This window comes from Rhinolophus hipposideros, assembly GCF_964194185.1.
Source record: "Rhinolophus hipposideros genome assembly, chromosome: 5".
NCBI classification, from domain to species: domain Eukaryota; kingdom Metazoa; phylum Chordata; class Mammalia; order Chiroptera; family Rhinolophidae; genus Rhinolophus; species Rhinolophus hipposideros.
Genome location: NC_138051.1, coordinates 64,401,871 through 64,419,418, shown reverse-complemented (window position 1 = coordinate 64,419,418; position 17,548 = coordinate 64,401,871). Strand labels below are relative to the sequence as shown.

General features: G+C 38.7%; 1 protein-coding gene across 1 annotated transcript in view; it reads left to right on the top strand.

Moving 5' to 3' along the window:
- ATG14 (autophagy related 14) overlaps nucleotides 1-17,548 on the top strand; it is a 33,446-nt gene that overhangs the window by 8,404 nt on the left and 7,494 nt on the right. The window contains exons 2-9 of the mRNA XM_081050184.1: nucleotides 3,157-3,219; nucleotides 4,365-4,407; nucleotides 6,583-6,664; nucleotides 10,863-11,100; nucleotides 13,157-13,386; nucleotides 14,878-14,995; nucleotides 16,313-16,403; nucleotides 16,482-16,567. Of these exons, the coding sequence (XP_080906310.1) occupies nucleotides 3,157-3,219; nucleotides 4,365-4,407; nucleotides 6,583-6,664; nucleotides 10,863-11,100; nucleotides 13,157-13,386; nucleotides 14,878-14,995; nucleotides 16,313-16,403; nucleotides 16,482-16,567 (951 nt within the window). The remainder of the gene's footprint in view (nucleotides 1-3,156; nucleotides 3,220-4,364; nucleotides 4,408-6,582; nucleotides 6,665-10,862; nucleotides 11,101-13,156; nucleotides 13,387-14,877; nucleotides 14,996-16,312; nucleotides 16,404-16,481; nucleotides 16,568-17,548) is intronic.

The window sequence follows — 17,548 nt, the reverse complement described above, 5'->3', positions numbered from 1 at the left end:
GACTTTTTTATTGCCATAACCCTGGGCACAAAGTAAACATATCCCTCTAGGAGGAGGGAAAGGGCTGGGCAGGCAGGTGGAGGGATTAGAGTTACTTTATGAAAGGTACTGTGCCTGGGACAGGTAAGTGCTCAGTAAGTTGGAGGTGTTACAATGACGTTAATTATCGCCTAGCACAGAATTAATGTGGACCCCTAACAGAGCACATGACCTGGTGCTGTTTTTCTGGTAACATGGGCCAGATTTATGGGAATGGCCTGACCTGTGGATAGATCTACTCAGTCAGCCGTGATTGTCAGTGGCCAAGGAACAGCGTGGGGTGATGAGACTCACACGCTTAGCTGACACCTCATTAGTGACACACGCCTATCCCTGTTATCCCACTTGGTGTGTTGAAATCCTTTGATGCAAGACAGATTAATTTTTTACCTTGTGAAACATAGCGGGATTTGCTTTGCGTATAATACCTACCTTCCTTCGGTTAACAGGGCCAACTCTGACTCATTCTGCAGTCTCAGCCCACACCAGCGTAACTCCTGGACAGCTCCCTGGAGCCTGAACCGGGGTCTGTGCCATCTCCAGTACTACCCTCTGACCACTCCTCTGCTAGTTCCCATTGCCTCTATCACAGGGAGACAAAGGCAATTTAAGGGAGTATTTCTTTACTGGGGGAAAAAATTAGTTGCAAAAGTATGGATGAATTTAGGAAACAACGGTCAATTTAAGGGAGTGCTTTTTTAGGGGAAAAGAAAACCCCAAATCTTATAAGTATGGAGGATTTTGGTAAATAATTAAAAGGCATTTTTAAATTGGGATAGAAAATGTAAGAAATTGTGTTGTAAAAGCTATGATACAGGTTCACTGGCAGATTCCTTTCAGAAAACAACACAAAAACCAGAGTCATTAAACAAAAAATTGATAGCTATATCTGCATAAAAGTTGGAAAATTCTGTAGAACAGAAGCGGAAGTAGTCAGTAGTTCAAGATGTCTGAAAGAAAAAATGACTAATTTCCCTAATAAACAACACTTAAAAACTATAGAAAAATGGATAAAGGACATAGGGGAATAACAAAAGAAAAGTAATCAGGCAATAAGATAGGAAAAGGCCTTCAACATTTCTAATAATGAAATAAAGGCAAATAAATGAATTATGAACTGTCTTTAGGGGAAAGGGAGGGGAGGCAATCAGGTGAGCAAACACTGAAAAGAAATGTGCAGCATCCGGGGAGCATCTGAGAAAACCAGCCCTGTTCTTCACTGTTGGTGGGGTTGCAAATTACGTGAAATGATTCAGAGGAAGTTGAAAGATAACTGCCAGAATTTTGCATGTAAACATTTGACCCAGCAAGTTATATTATTTATAGAAATTTCTCATAATCTTAACAGTTTGTAAGGATTTGTACACTAGGATACTCATTTATAACATTACTGATAATAGTGAAAAACTGGGAGCAAGTGGCAGTGTTCAACAGGAGTTTATATAAATAAATTATGTAATGTCTGTTCAATGAAATTCTTGAGAGACGGTACATAATATGATTCCTTCCCCCTCCTTTGTATAAAGATAAAATATGTATCATTAAGTCTTATTTGAATATGATGACTATTATTAATCTGTCCACTTGTTGGAAATCATGCTGAGGAAGCACAGACTTATGGAATGAACTTTTTGTCTACCTGTGTCCCTGAGTGTGCCTTGGAGAATGCAGAGAATGGATGCGTGCTGATGAGCAGTTGAAATGCTGACCCAGCCACATTCCTTTATATTGTCTACTGTATAGCTTTCACACCACCAATTTTATTTTCCTTCATGAAGGATAACATGACCCATGAAGTGTTTGATACAGTAGTAGCCATTGTTAGCTTGATTGAAAGTCAGTTGCATGATGTTGGTCATAAAATTTTTTAAACCAAATCCTTACTAAGCAACAAACCACATGTTAGGTGTTTAGCAGCCACGTGGGACTGGTGGCCGCCATCTTGAACAGCACAGATCTCCATCTGAATGACACTGGTAGCTACCTTCCGCTAGGTGACATTTATAGAACACTGTACCCAAACAATACACATTCTTTCAATGCACATGTAACTCTCACCAAGGCAAACCAAATTCAAGGCCACAAGGCAGTCTCACATCAAAAGATTGAAATCTCCAAATATATGGTGATGGAAGGAGAACTGACTCTGGGTGGTGAACACACAATGGGATTTATAGATAATGTAATACAGAATTGTACACCTGAAATTATGTAATTTTATTAACAATTGTCACCCCAATAAATTTAAAAAAAAAGATTGAAATCTCAGAGTATGTTATGTGACCATATCAGAATTAAATTAGAAGATAGTAATAATAAGTTACTGATAAGATGTTTCTGGAAATTAAACAATACACTTTTAAATAACTTACGAGTCAAAGAAGGAATCTTACAGAAAGTTAGAAATTTCAAACTAAATGATAATGAAAATGCATCGTATCACAAACTTTAGGTTTAGCTAAAGCAATACTCAGGGGAATTTGTAACTTTATATGGTTTTATTAGAAAGGCAGAAAGGCATAAAGTCGATGATTTGAATTTCCAACTGTAAACAAAAAAGGTAAACTAAACCCCAAATAAGGTGACAGGAAGAAAATAATAAGGATAAGTATAGAAGACTGACAGAGAAAATGAATTGCAATATGATATCCCTTCCTTTTGATAACTTTTACTAAGTAACTGGTTAACCTGTAATGACTAGCCATAAAATCAGTAAGGAAAAAATGTGCTTTAAAGATTGTAAAGAACCAGTTTATAAATGAGTGCAAGATTAAATGAAGCATAATAGTTAAAGTCATTTTTATAACAAAAAGTCTCCGTTTCTTTGAATTTACTTTAGTACTTTGATGTGCCTGTTTAGAAAAACAATTTAACCTGGGGGGTAAAAACTCTATAGATATATTTTATAAACCCATGAAAGAATTTTTAAAGCTGAGAATTTGAACTTAGTTTTAAAATAACCAAGTGGTAAGCAGCTGTGTGCACCCCATTGAGAAGATGTGTACAGTACTCACTTTCAAGTCATTTCCACATGAGTTTGCAGATGTGATCGGCGCTCAGAAATTTGCATAATCTCATTGAACTGAAAAAAATGATCATTGAATTTTTTTCTTACAGGTTTATAGACAAGAAGGAACGGTTAAGCCAACTTAAGAGCAAGCAAGAAGAATTTCAAAAAGAGTGAGTTTTCATTTGGCTTTTTAATTTGTGGTGGTTATCTAGTCACCATGTCGTTTATTTAATTCAGTGCTGTGGATACAGATACAGGGATTGCTAACTTACTAAGCATAGAACACAATCTCAAAGTATGGAAGAGCAAGCAGTGCATCTTGGAGAAGCAAAATAGGAGATTATCAAATTTCTAAAAAATACTGGGATCAGACCCGGTGTCCAGTATACAGTAGGCACTCAGTGACTGGATGGATGAGTCAAACCCCTGGCCCTGATAACTAATAGGTGTTAAATGGACTGTCAGCATGTTAGAGACTTAAGTGAGTGATGGTGGCTCCTGTAGGACGCTGCTTCCATTTACCTTTCTTCTTCCCTATCAGTGTTTTGCAAAATGTGGTCTGCAGATGTCTATGTCAGAATTCATTCACTGAGGTAAATGGTTAAACATGCAAATTCTTAAAATCCTATCCTCAGATATTCTGATTCAGTGGGTGTGGGGGGAAGCCTGGAAATCTGAGTTATGAATAAGCACCCCTGATGAATCTCTCACCCTCTGGATTTGAGAATTGTCCTGTAGAACCTTCTGTCCCAAACTGATCCAGTCACTGTTCTCCAGACACACCCTGGCTCACATAAACACATTGAGAAGTGGAATTGATCTTCTGAGATGCCCTGCATTAGAGAAACCTATTTGGATTTATTTAACTCAGTCATTTCTCTAATTTTTGTGATTATAGAAACTTATTTTTATAGAACACTTCATTCAACAAAACAAATTTTTGCAGATACTGGTGTGTGCCATTTCTTTGGGAGATGATCATAGCATTTTCAATCGTAAATTCTCTTGTAACTATTATTAATCATGACTGATGGAAATTGTTGATTATGACTGAGGACAAAGGCTTGGCTATTATGGAAGTTTATTGTGAACATTTATAAAAGGGCTCTGGACTGTGTTAGAAGTGCAAAAGGAAAAAGGTGACAAAAAAATTGCAGAAAACAGAATTTGGAAAACATTTTTAAATGCTTAAGTCCCACTTTGGTATTCCTAGTCACTTATAGGACCTTATGTTAAAAAGTTGTTGATTTTACATTTTTGATCTTTACAAAATTTTGTTTTAAGAGTTTATTTTCTGTATCTCTTGTCCATACAGAGTGTTAAAAGCTATGGAAGGAAAATGGATAACAGATCAGTTGGTAAGCTGTAAGAACTATTTAAATAATATTCTTTATCCTTGAGATTACATGTTTTTAAGTTGGTAGAGCTTAAAACATCATTTTGAATTTAAATTTATTTTTAATCATTTTTGGTGGTCCTCTCTTTGAATTTATTCGTAGTGTGGGCTTCTCAAATATTTCACCTAGATAACCAAAAACAGGGTATTGGTAATTAATTATGAAGACATCATATGAAGTGTGGTATTGACATAGAAATACAAGAACAGTGGGCTTTCCTTTTTGAGAAAAATTCTTCCTCATAAACACACATATTCCAGATGGATTAATGATTAAATGTGAAAAGTAAATGTATGAAAATATGGAAGAGTGTTTATGTAATGTGGGGGTGAGAGGACCTTTATAAATAAGCAAAATGAATATAAACTGGGGAAAAATTAGTACAACATGAAAATAAGGAATTTGGTTGACAACATTTTTTTTTCACTTTTGGAGGAAATATACGTTGACATATTTGGGAGACAGTTTGGTGGTGGTTTGTTGTATTTTTAATGTACGTGTGGTATTTTCACCCTGAGGAAATGTACATGAATGCAGATTCACGGATAAAGAAACTGATTGTCTGCAGCACTAGTAGTAAAGTTAATATATAAATAATCTAAATGCTAGTCAAGCGGGATGGAGTACATAATTATGATTCTGTGTAACTGTTCAAAAGATTGTGGTCAGTCTACATGTACTGATACAGAGTGATGTCCAAGATAAATTTTTTAATGAAAGAACAAAAAGTACACTAAAGTAAAGTATGATTCAATTTGTGTATGTATTTTAAATCTAAATATACTCTGAAAAGATCTGAAAAGAAAAAATCTGAAAAGATACACATCAAACTTTAACTGAGATTACCCCCTGAGGAATGGGAAGGAGTCCTGCTAACAACCACTTTCTTTTTTCTCTTCTGTGATGAGTAATTTTTTCACAGTAATAAGCATCACTCGTAATTTTTAAATAATAACTTACTTAAAGAATATTTGTGATAGAAGTGAATTATGTTCATGCTGTGAATGTTGTAGAAACAAAATATGTTGTATGGAAAAAGATCATAAAGGCTATTTATCAAGAATCCTATCCCTGTTTTTCTGCATTCTCTGTATTTTCTTGTTTTTCTATCAAAAACTTCAGTATTGATTTTTTTTAACAGTAATATCCTTTAAAAATAAACCCATATCATTGCCAGTTCATTTCTGAATCCACCAGCCTACATGAATCTGTTTTCAGAAGTCTCTCTCACTCCATGGGAGAAGCTAGTATTTTGCCCGCCAGAACACCCCTGCAACCCACTGTGTGTACTATCAGACTATGTAGACAAGTGTTGGACACCGCAGGCATTTGAATGTTGTTTTAAGCTTTTAGTTAGCCATATTCTATTATGGAGCCAATGTGGAATAGATAACCAGACTTTTAAACTACTAGGTCGCATTTTTTACAGATCCTTTATTCACCTTGGGGGGAAGCTGGATCTAAATCCTGGTAATGTAAAGAGGAAATTGCATGTTTCGTGTAATTGTCTAAGGCCTTTCAAGAAATCTTACATGAGTTCCATACTTTTTTTCAAGTTCTGTTTTATTGCAGTTTTAATTATTTGGAAGTAATACTTGTTTATTGTATCAGTAAGTTAATACAGAGACATTAACTGTCTTAACTAGAACTAAAAGTTTAGAGTAGTGCGTCAGTAGAAGTTTCTGTGATGATGCAATTGTTCTATATCTGCATAGACCAATGTGGTCGCCATTAGCCACATGTGTTGAGCATTTGACATGTGGGTAGTGTGAGTAAGGAGCTGAGTATTTTTATTTTATGTAATTTTAATTTAGTTTTAAATAGCCACATGTGACCAGGAGCTGTATATTGGACAGAGCATGTTAAGAGAATATCCTCCAACTTTTCCTCTGTGCTCCTTAACACTATACAAAAAAACTATGTGAATTTCTCTTTCTTAATTTTCTAGCAAATTCTGTATTGAATAACATTTTTTTCTTTTTTGTAATGTACCACAGTTACTAAAGCTGTAATAAATATATTTGTCTTTTCTTGATTATGCTTTCTAAGGCATACCTGAAAGTAGGTAGTGATACCAGCTAGATAATCATATTTGTTTAAGAGACCATTTCTGATATTTATTGCATACTTTTTAAGAGATGGAAAATAATGTCCTGCAAGATGAGAATCGAACAACTGAAACAAACAATATGTAAAGGAAATGAAGAAATGAAGAAAAGTAAGTACTTTGACCCCCTCCCTCTAGCCCTGACAAAGGGCTCATATGGAATGTCATGAAATTAATAAACTAGAGACAGAGAGAGGAGAGGGGAGCAATAGCAACTTGGAAAAGTTTACTGCCTGCCTTCCTGTCATAAAACATTTGTGTAAGGAGTTTTTATATGAAGACCTTTAACCTGCTACCTTTCTCACCTAAAATAATTAAGAAATGTATGTTTCCCAATTCCCTTAGTTAAAAATAAGTTCAAAGTCTGACTCGGTACTCATTTATAATAATTATTAGCTCATACCAGAAGCACAGAATATTGGCTTTTTCTTCCATAGTGTGTCTTACTCATATTTTTATCTGCATTAATCTTACATTATATTTGTAGAGTTCATACTTTATCGTAGGTGAGTGTCAAAAATTTTAGAGAATCCTCAGAAATCCTGCATCCTTAGAAATATTACATCTATTTCTGAAGATCAGTGTTTCAAGTTTAGAATGAGTCACCGTCATACCTTGTGAATCCCTTTCTTCTCTACTCATTGCTTTCAGAGGCAAGTATTTTATAGTGGTATGTAATGGTCTAAAAGCTTCCTTTGAAACTGTTTGTCCTCATAAAGTGCTCGTGAAGTTGCACGGGATTAAGAAGCTAGAGAAGCAGGGCTGCATAATGCAGAGGTGCTCAGAACTCCAGACAGCCGATTCCCCACTGAGCTTTGCATGCATTCTCCAGAGGCTCTGGTTCAACTGCCATGTAGGGACTTGTTACTTAACACTGGTTCACCTCTCCCTCCATCCTCCCATGATGTTCACACCAGTGGTTTGCCCCCAGGCATCTGATAACCTCCTGAAATTGCTAAATTTACTGAGTGTGTGCATTTCTCTGATGACAAGTTTAAAACTTTGATCAGCTCTAATAGGTTCCTAACTCCAAAATACAAAAGCAACAGTCACAGAAAATAAAAGATACGGTTCTAAAGCAGTGGACCTATAACAGTGGTTTCCATCTCTAGTAGAGTGACCTCGTGACCTTTTTAACATCTAGAGAATCTTGGGACCCACCCTGGATTGAAGAAATTAAAATCTCATGCATGGGGACTGAGTCAGTGACTCTTAAACTGTTTGTAGTAAACAAAGTTTTTTTGTTAGATTTCTACACTCTCATAAACTGATACCAATACTTTTGTAAAATACGATAAAATTACTAGAAAAATGATTGCACACTTAAATGGTATGGCAATGTCAAATTGCCATGTCGAAGAAAAAAGTTTCTAAATGTACTTTGTATTTCTGTACGTCTCGTCTGATTGGTGCGAGTTTACAGGTGGGCCCAGACCCATAGGCCACACTTGGAGTAGCACTGCTCTTGACCTGTCCGATGACCTCTCAGGGCTGGGACCACTGCTCTTTAGAATGTAAATGCAGTCTGGTTGCCACCCCCACAACCTTCTGCAACAATTTTAAAGGAGTTAATGGATTCCAGAAGCTGCATGGACTCAAGTCCATGGACTGAGCTTGCTACACAATAAACAGTCTGTCTTTTTAACTTTGTTGTTGAAGTACTAAATATATTCAAATATATTCAGAAAAGGTCATAAATTATAAACTGTAGAGCCTGAAGAGTATTTCCCGTCTCTTGATTTAAGGTACCATGATACAGAATAATTCAGCATAGATAGGGAAGCTGGATTGTATGAAATTTCAGAGTTGAGCAGACAGAGTTATTTACCCAAAGAGGCAGGAGGAGATTACAGAAATAGCATCAAAATGTTATGACATTTAGGGGGAGATGGCACGGAGAGAAGGACAAACTAGACTCTTGAGTGCTGAGTCTTGCACTGGTGCTGGCTGGGTGACACTATTTCCTGCTTCCTATGAGGAGGGGTCATGATATTAAATTGGAAACTGTCCTTTTGAAGTCTAACCACCATGGGACTCAGGGCCATGGCTAGACAGATTCACTTGAGCACTTGTAAAAAGCTCAGGAAAGATCATGAAAATGAATGAACTTGCTGGAAAGTGTGTGGTAGAACCAGAGATTTAATCTTTAGGACTTGACATTGAGCAGGAATAATAAAGAGATGCATCTGAGGAGAAATAAAACTGTAAGAAACCTTATGCCTGCAATAAAATACCTAGGAACAATGGTCCTCAGTCAAAGACGGTGATTTCGGTCCACAAACAATTATCAGATGCTCCTTTTATTCTAATCGAGAGATGAAATAGCGTCAGTTGGATCTGGTATAAACAGCTAAGAGCTACCATGTTTCCCCGAAAATGAGACCTAGTCAGACAATCGGCTCTAATGCGTCTTTTGGAGGAAAAATTAATATGAGACCTGGTCTTATTTTATTATAAGACCGGGTATAATGTAATTATAATATAACATGATATGATATGATATTGATATAATATAATAATACCAGGTCTTATATTAAGTTTTGCTCCAAAAGGCGCATTGGAGCTGATTGTCCAGCTAGGTCTTATTTTCGGGGAAACACGGTACGTGCCATAGGTGAGGTGCACACGTTACCATGGAGTTCCCAAGGAGCAAGAAGTCTGGGGAGCGTTTATGGAGGGAGGCCTTGCTTAATGAATAAAATATGGAGACTAGGAGCAGAGAACGTTCCTAGAGAGATGTTGATTTGAACAAAAGGATGAGGATGAGTGTTTAAGGAATGATGACTCGTTCAGTAGCCATCCATCCATCCCCACACATTTACTTAACTACCATATTTCCCCGAAAATAAGACCTAGCTGGACAATCAGCTCTAATGCGTCTGTTGGAGCAAAAATTAATATAAGACCAAGCCTTATTTAAGACCCGGTATTATATTATTATATTATATTATATTATATTATATTATATTATATTATATTATATTATATTATATTATATTATTATATTAATTATAGACAACCGGGTCTTATAGTAAAAGAAGACCAGGTCTTATATTTTTGCTCCAAAGGATGCATTAGAGCTGATGGTCCGGCTAGGTCTTATTTTTGGGGAAACACGGTAAGTAGTTCCACCTTGTGGAAAGAATTTGAAGTATTTAGTAATTGAGTGAGACTAGAATGAACGGTGCAGAAGGGAACTGTGGGATCTATAATAGGTGATCAAGCGGCCGAAGCGTTTGGTCTGTATTTGATGGGCAGTGGAGAACCGCTGAGCACTGGCTATAGCTTCGGAAGACAGAGCCAGTGAAAGAGGGTATAAGTGGAGCCAAGCTGGAGGTAGGCAGAGTTTTGATGAGAGTTAATAGGATTGTGATAGTAGTAATGAAAAGAAGAAAAAAAAGCCCTGAACTGTAGCATAGCCATCAAGGGATTGACCCTCAAGTTAGGCAGTGGACAGGTCAAAAATAATCATGAAATAGAGAACCCAGCTTACAATGTATCAAGAGGAAGCTTTCCTGGAAAAATAGTGAGCTTGATTTTGAACTTGAACCTCCTAACTTGTTCCTAGGTGTCTGTCTTGAGATTTTACAACTTTTTTTTACTAGTCTAGAGAAGTTTAGCTACAACCCAACGTCCCTTGCAGGTCTCGGGATCCAGAACCTGAAGGAACTCCACAAAACAACATAAATCAGACAGGGTGGGTGTCTGTCTCCTTGGCTATGTGGCTAGGCTTTTGTTGCCCTTGTAGTACTTAAAATGCTGGCAGATAGTAGGTGACACCAAATAGGCACTCCCATCCTGCTGGGTGCTGCTACACTCCAGGGTCACTTCAGAGCTCTTGGTCTGTTTCTTTGCTGCATAAACACCTGAAAATGAGATTATCCCTCAGTTTTCTGAATAGAACCCAAGGCACACTTAAGAGGTTTCTAAAGAAAATTAGCCAATAAGTTTTTTCAGACTTGAAGTAGATCTCTTTTCTGCCCAATGTGGCTATTCTTCAGTGCTCACAGTAAGAAAGTCAGGTACTTCTGTGCTGTGAATTTAAACTTGATAGTCATTGAGTGATTCTTACTAAGGATAATTACAAATGGAGATCCAGAGCCCTGTTAGTGGTGGGCCCCTTTGCTTTATGTGTATTATCCAGGTGAACTAAGCTCTCAATTTCCACTTAGTGAACATTATCTAGTTAATTTTTTTGAGGTTTTGATTTCAGTTTAGACTGCAGGAAGACAATTATGCTTGTGGGGTGGGGTTCTGCAGTACCCAGGAACCATTTGCAGAGATAATTGTTGGGTATGATTTGTTTTAGATTCTGAAGGTCTTCTCAGAACCAAGGAAAAGAATCAGAAGCTTTATACTCGCGCACAGAGGCATCAAGAGAAAAAGGAGAAGATTCAGAGGCACAATCGCAAACTTGGTGACTTAGTAGAAAAAAAAACCATTGACTTAAGAAGTCATTATGAGCGTCTGGCAAATCTTCGGCGATCTCATATATTAGAGCTCACCTCTGTCATTTTTCCAATCGAGGAAGTAAAGACTTCTGTGAGGTACAGTAAGCGAGTCTTTGGACTCTAAGAATAGTTCAGGTTCCAAAGACGAGTACTTTTCCAGTACATCAGCACCTCATTTATTGAGCCTCGTTCTGGGGCCATTGGTTTTCCTGGTAATGAAACTGAAGTCTTATCTGCTTCAGCAAGTAGGACACACTGCACGAAGTTGGGGAGGTGGCCAAGGTGAAGGGCGGTGGCCCTTGGCGGAGGAGGGCCCAGACTTATGTCTGTTTACAGAGCTTCTCGATGAGCTGCTGCCTCACCCTGATCAAGAACCAGCTGATGGCTGATGTCAGCTGCAGCCCCAGGCAGGTTGTTTCTTCTGTGCCGTGAGGCGGGTTCTGGAGTCTCAAGTCTTATTTCCTTGTCTGTTAGATGGGGAGAGTAAATGCCTGCTTCACAGAGAAATCATGAACTATACTGGAAGAAAACACCTAGTGCTTGGGGTCTCTTACCATGGAGGGCACCACATGGTGACTTGGCCTTTCCTGGTGACCAACCACCATCGAGCACTCAGTACAGTGAGTCTGGTTTTAGGCTGTCCTTCATGGATACCCTCAGGAGTCGGTGGGGAGGCAAGACTGGTTCCCCACCTGCTGTTCATCACAGTCACCCAGGAGCTTTTGGAAAATATGGGTTCAGATGACACACCTCCAACCTCCCAGTCCAGCTCAGAATACTTTTATATTTTTGAACTTGCTCAGATGATGCTGATGAGCAGCCAGGTTTAGAAACTATTAATATACTGAAGAGTTCCATTTGCTTCCTCACTAACCACCAGGCTGTTCCAGTTGAGGATTTTCCTGTCTCTTCTGGTCACCCCCACTTTCCAACCCCTTTCCCTGGAATTGGGCAGTCAGTGGATTATTGCTAGTTGTGTAACTGTTCTTTGCTACCTGTTTCAATCTGTCCATTCATCTGTTGCAAGAGTTAGCTTCCTAAAAGCTTAAAAGTCTGTTGCTTCTAGTTTGAAAATCTTCTCTCTGCTTAATAAAATAAAAAGGCAGATTCAAAAGAGAGCAGAATAGAACGTTCTGAAATAAACCCCTAAGGTCACTCTTTGGATCAGTGGGGAAAAGTTGGATTACCCAAAAATTGGTATAAAGATATACCAAAGGGGAGAAAAAAGCTAACAAAACAGAAACATTATGCCAAATTAAATTCTCATGAGCCAAGATCGCAATGTTACACACATTGCAGTAAACAAAGACTAACACACTTTTCCAGATTTTATCACATAAGGAGACTGACAACTGCATACAAATCGCAACAGAGTAAACGGAGAAAAACTTTCTCCTTTTTCCCTGTGCTGTTGAAAGTTTTTATACTAGTATATATCATATACCGGTGTTTTTTCTAAGTTGATAGTTTTGAAGTTATCCTTATAATGAGATTTCTTATTCATTCACATTTCTCAAACTTCCTTGAGTGGGAGAAGGAAGAAGTAGCAAAGAACTTAGAATTGGCCATAGTACCCTTGCCCCAGTCTTATCTGTGACAGCCAGTAGGCGTTACCTTACTTGTGTGTTGTGGCAGAAGGAACAAGGATGGAGAACCTCTGGCCAAGAGGACAGAATCGAAACTTAGTGTAGCACGGAAAGCCCTTCCCGGTCTACGCATTTCCTACCTACCTACCTTTTCAACACCATCTTCTGGCACTTCCCAAAGATATCTATGTGCACATGTAATAGGCTTATTATTTTCAAATGAATTAACAATTTAAAATTTTCTCAGATTTCTAATATAGTAAATATCAATAGATCCGATCCACATTCACAAAAACTCTCTGGGCTCCTCAGAAAATTGTAAGCACAGCAAGGGACCTTGACACCACGTCATTTGAGAACCTGCTGTTTGCGGCCGTCAGCCGTGGTGCCACCGTCCTCACCCTGGTATGACCTTCCTCTCTGACAGCAATCACTGATCTCTGTCTATTCCAAGTCAGCTCCTGCCGTGGTGTACTTGTTTGCAGTATGCTTCATACCTGACAAGTAGGCTGCATAGTCTCTAAAAGCCTGTCCCTTGACATCCTTATGCATCTTCTGGTTTTCAGAGATCCCGCCGATGTGTCTTCAGAGAGTGACAGTGCCATGACCTCCAGCACTGTGAGCAAGCTTGCTGAAGCCCGGAGGACGACCTACCTCTCTGGGAGATGGGTCTGCGACGACCACAACGGGGACACCAGCATTAGCATCACAGGGCCTTGGATCAGCCTTCCCAACAACGGGGACTACTCTGCCTACTACAACTGGGTGGAAGAGAAGAAAACCACGCAGGGGCCTGGTGAGAAGCAAAACAGTCTTAGAAAACTTTTATAAAGATATATTTTTTAAATGAGGCAAAAATGTACCTTAAAATGAAGTTTTAAAGTGAACAATTCAGTGGCACTTAGGACATTCATAGCACTACGCAGCCATCACCTCTATCTAGTTCCAGAACATTCTCATCACTCCAAGTGAAAACCCCAGGGCCTGAAGCCGTCACTCTTCATCCCTCCCTGCTTCCAGCCCCGTATAGTTGTGTCTGTTCTGGATTTTTCGTATGAATAGGATCATACAATATATGGCCTTTTGTGTCTGGCTTTTCTTTTTACTTAACGTGTTTTCCAGGTTTATCCACATTGTTGCATGTATCAGGGTTTCATTCTTTTTTTTTTTAAAGTTTATTGGGGTGACAATTGTTAGTAAAGTTACATAGATTTCAGGTGTACAATTCTGTATTACATCATCTATAAATCCCATTGTGTGCTCACCACCCAGAGTCAGTTCTCCTTCCATCACCATATCCTCATCTTACCCTCATCTCCCACCCCCCACCCCCCTTACCCTCTGGGAACCACTAAACTATTGTCTGTGTCTATGAGTTTTTCTTTCTCATTTGTTCGTCTTGTTCTTTTGTTGTTTTTGGTTTATACACCACATATCAGTGAAATCATATGGTTTTCTGCTTTTTCTGTCTGACTTATTTTGTGTAGCAGGGTTTCATTCTTTTTATGACTGAACGACATTCTATTGTATAGATAGAACACATGTTGTTTATGCATCTGGATGGACTGAAAACATAGATTTTAGCTACTTCACCTATTGAGGGTCTATATTGCTTTATTTATATAAAAAGACCTCACTATTTAAAGAAATGTATTTACCCTGAGTCCCATTTATATAGTTTTTAACATACAGAGTTTGTTGTAGCAGTCCTAAATAGAGATTCAATACAGCAATAGAGAAACCTTTTAAAACTCCTGCAGCTTCTCTTCAGTGATAAAGGATTATTTATTTAGTCATTCAGCAAATTTATGTGCTTTCTGTCATATACAGTGCTGGTAATACAAAGGTGGTGTCACCAAGACAAGTGTCACCAAAGACAGCCCTTTGTGGGGAGAAGGACAGGAAGCACCATACACGGAATGTGTGCTGTGGCCAGAAACAGCCACACCGTGGGGCTATAGAGGAAAGCAGTACTTTTTCATAGGGTGGTCAGGGAAGGCCTCTCTGCGTGGGGACATTTATATTGGGCACAAGTTCTGATAAGTAATTATCAGGTCCGGCAATTCAGACTTTCATTTCATTGATGCTAGACCTGTTTAGGCCCATTTCACTTAGCAAAACCATAAACAACGAAATATTAATGTCTGGCCATGGACTTTCTTTTAGTAAGGAGTAATACGTAACCAATAATGTAGTGATAAAATTAGAAATCATAAAATGTAGCTTCATTCCTATTTTTGTTGAAATTAAAGTTGTTTTGTGTGTGGTTGTTGTCTTTATACTTTAGACATGGAGCATAATAACCCCGCTTACACAATCAGTGCTGCGTTGTGCTATGCGACTCAGCTGGTCAACATCTTGTCTCATATACTCGATGTGAATCTTCCCAAAAAGCTGTGCAACAGGCAAGTAATTGAAGGTGGTGATGTCTTTGTCATGGATCTCTCATGTTAGTATTATGTTCTTACTCTGATTAAATCAAAAACAAGAATTTAAGTGTTACCAATACAGAAAGTCTGACTGTTAAGATATTGAGACAAATTTCAGAAGCCTCACGTGGTGCAAATTGGTGTTAACCTTACAATTGCACATGAAGTGTTTCTCCCACTTGAAAAAATAATTGAAGGGAACACTAGGATAATCAGGGTATGCTCATGTGCAAGAACTGGGCAAACTGAAACACTTAAATTATTTTGGTTGTCTGATTTTCTTTTAAATAAAAAACATGTGGTTTAAAATTCAAAAAACCGTAAACGTTTACAGTCTGCCCAGTTCCTACTAAGACCTTCTTAGCCCCCCTCCAGTTATCCTTGCATTTCAAGCAAATATAAATATGATTACCATCTCCCCCTCTTTAAAGACAAAGATATCATGCTATACTAAGGTGTTTTACACCTTGCTTTTTAAGTTTTTATTTACTTAACAAATTTTTATTGAATACCTGCTATGTTCCAGGCACTGTTCTAGGTACTACGGGTATAACGGTGATGAAAACATAATGCTTACCCTCTTGTTACTTAATTTTAATGAAGGGACAAATAGTAAGCTATATGTTAGATGGTGACAAGTGCTGTGGAGAACATTAAGGCAGGGTGAGAGAGAAAGGGGACGTGGAGGCAGGAAGGGCTTGCTGTGTATGGGTGGGCAGGTGTGTGTGATCACGTGTAAACCTGGGGGGGAGCAGGTCATGGGACCCTGGGAAAGAGGCTGTGGGCAGAGAGAAGGACAAAGCCCTGGGAAGAGTGAGCTGCCAGGAGAGCAGTGGACACCGAGGGCAGTGAGGAAGGTGGGCGTGCATACGTGTGGGGCTTGTAGGGCCACGTGAGCCTCTAGCCGTCATTCTGCATAATGGGGACAGCTGCAGAGTTTTCCTTTGTGTAAATGTTCCAAGATCTTACCGGTCCTCTAGTTATACTTCAGCAATAATCGTACACATTCATCATTTCATTAGTGTGAAGTATTTGTGTAACAAATTTTCAGAAGTGGAATTGCTTGGTCAGGGGGTATGTGCATTTGTAATTGTTATAGATGCAGTGAAATTGCTCCATGAGGGCAACAGTTCATTCTTAGAAAGTTTCTAAATACAAATTATTCAGAGGCAAAGGCCACAAGGTATGTTTTATACCGAGCTGGTGTGTAAAGCATGCTCTTCAAAACGAACGTTTTAACATAGAATTTCCTCAAAAACATAAAACTTGACACATTCTATGTTTGTTTTACAGTGAATTTTGTGGGGAAAATCTCAGCAGACAGAAATTTACTCGAGCAGTGAAGAAACTGAATGCAAATATTCTTTACCTGTGCTTTTCTCAGGTATGGAAAATGTGCTGTGAACTAATTTTTAATTTCTTACATGATTGAAAATAGTAATCAATTTCTTGCTTTTTTTAGCATGTAAATTTAGATCAATTACAACCACTGCATACCCTCAGGAATCTCATGTACCTGGTCAGCCCGAACTCTGAACACCTAGGCAGGTAAGAAGGGTTTCTGTTGCTTTTCTCTAAGTGGCACTGTTGTGACTACTTGTACACAGAGTTGTTGTTTGTGTTGGCAGAGGACGGGGCTGTCCCTCAGCCCCAGACTCTCCTCAAGAAACGAAAGTCAAATAGTCATGTACAGAAGGACATAGGAGTAATCATATGTGAGCCCTTCTGGTCCTTACATAATTATTCCTCAGAGAAAATGAATAGCAAACATTTTTAAAGCCTAAAATGGAATAGAAGAACCCAGGTGTCCTGGAGCAGGGCCTTCTTGTGCTGTCCGTGACGATAAAATGCCATCTCTTTGAATCCACATCAGTTTCTTCTCTGGCCCTGTCGGTGTCTGCCCCGTTTCTTCTGCATTTTCCTTTGTGCTCATTCCTTCTCATCATAACAGTTATTCCCAATTCTCTTTTTGTTATTGAGTCAATCTGGCTACCATTTGTTGGACACAAAGATATGAGATGTTTATGGGATTAAGTAGCTTAAAATCCATTAGCTTAAAAACAGGAATCAGTAACAAAAAAGACCAAGCAGGACTGGCCTATGGGGTCTTTTCAGTCTCTCAGCCCATAAAAGCATGACATAGATGAGGCTTATCTTTAGTGCCATCCTAGCGCCCCTTCTCTGGATGCTTTTTTCCTTACTCTTCGCAGTCTATCCATGCATTTCTGCAGATATGACTTGGTCAACGTATTTGCACTTTTGAAAGAGAACAAACACAAATAAAAGGTAGGAAAATTCTTGTGGGACTCCCTTCCCCATCATTCCATCTGCTTTGACATTGGAACCAACGCTCCAGGGGAGTCCCCCCTCGACCAGGCTGCCTGGCTTTGTCCACACAGCAGTGAACTTTCTGTGGTAGTTAATCTGCCCTTAACCACTGTCTTGTGTTACTCCTCTCCCCCTGCCCAAATAGTAGTTAACTTTTTTGGGACATAGATCCCTTTGAAAAAAAGCTGTGGCCTGTCTCCA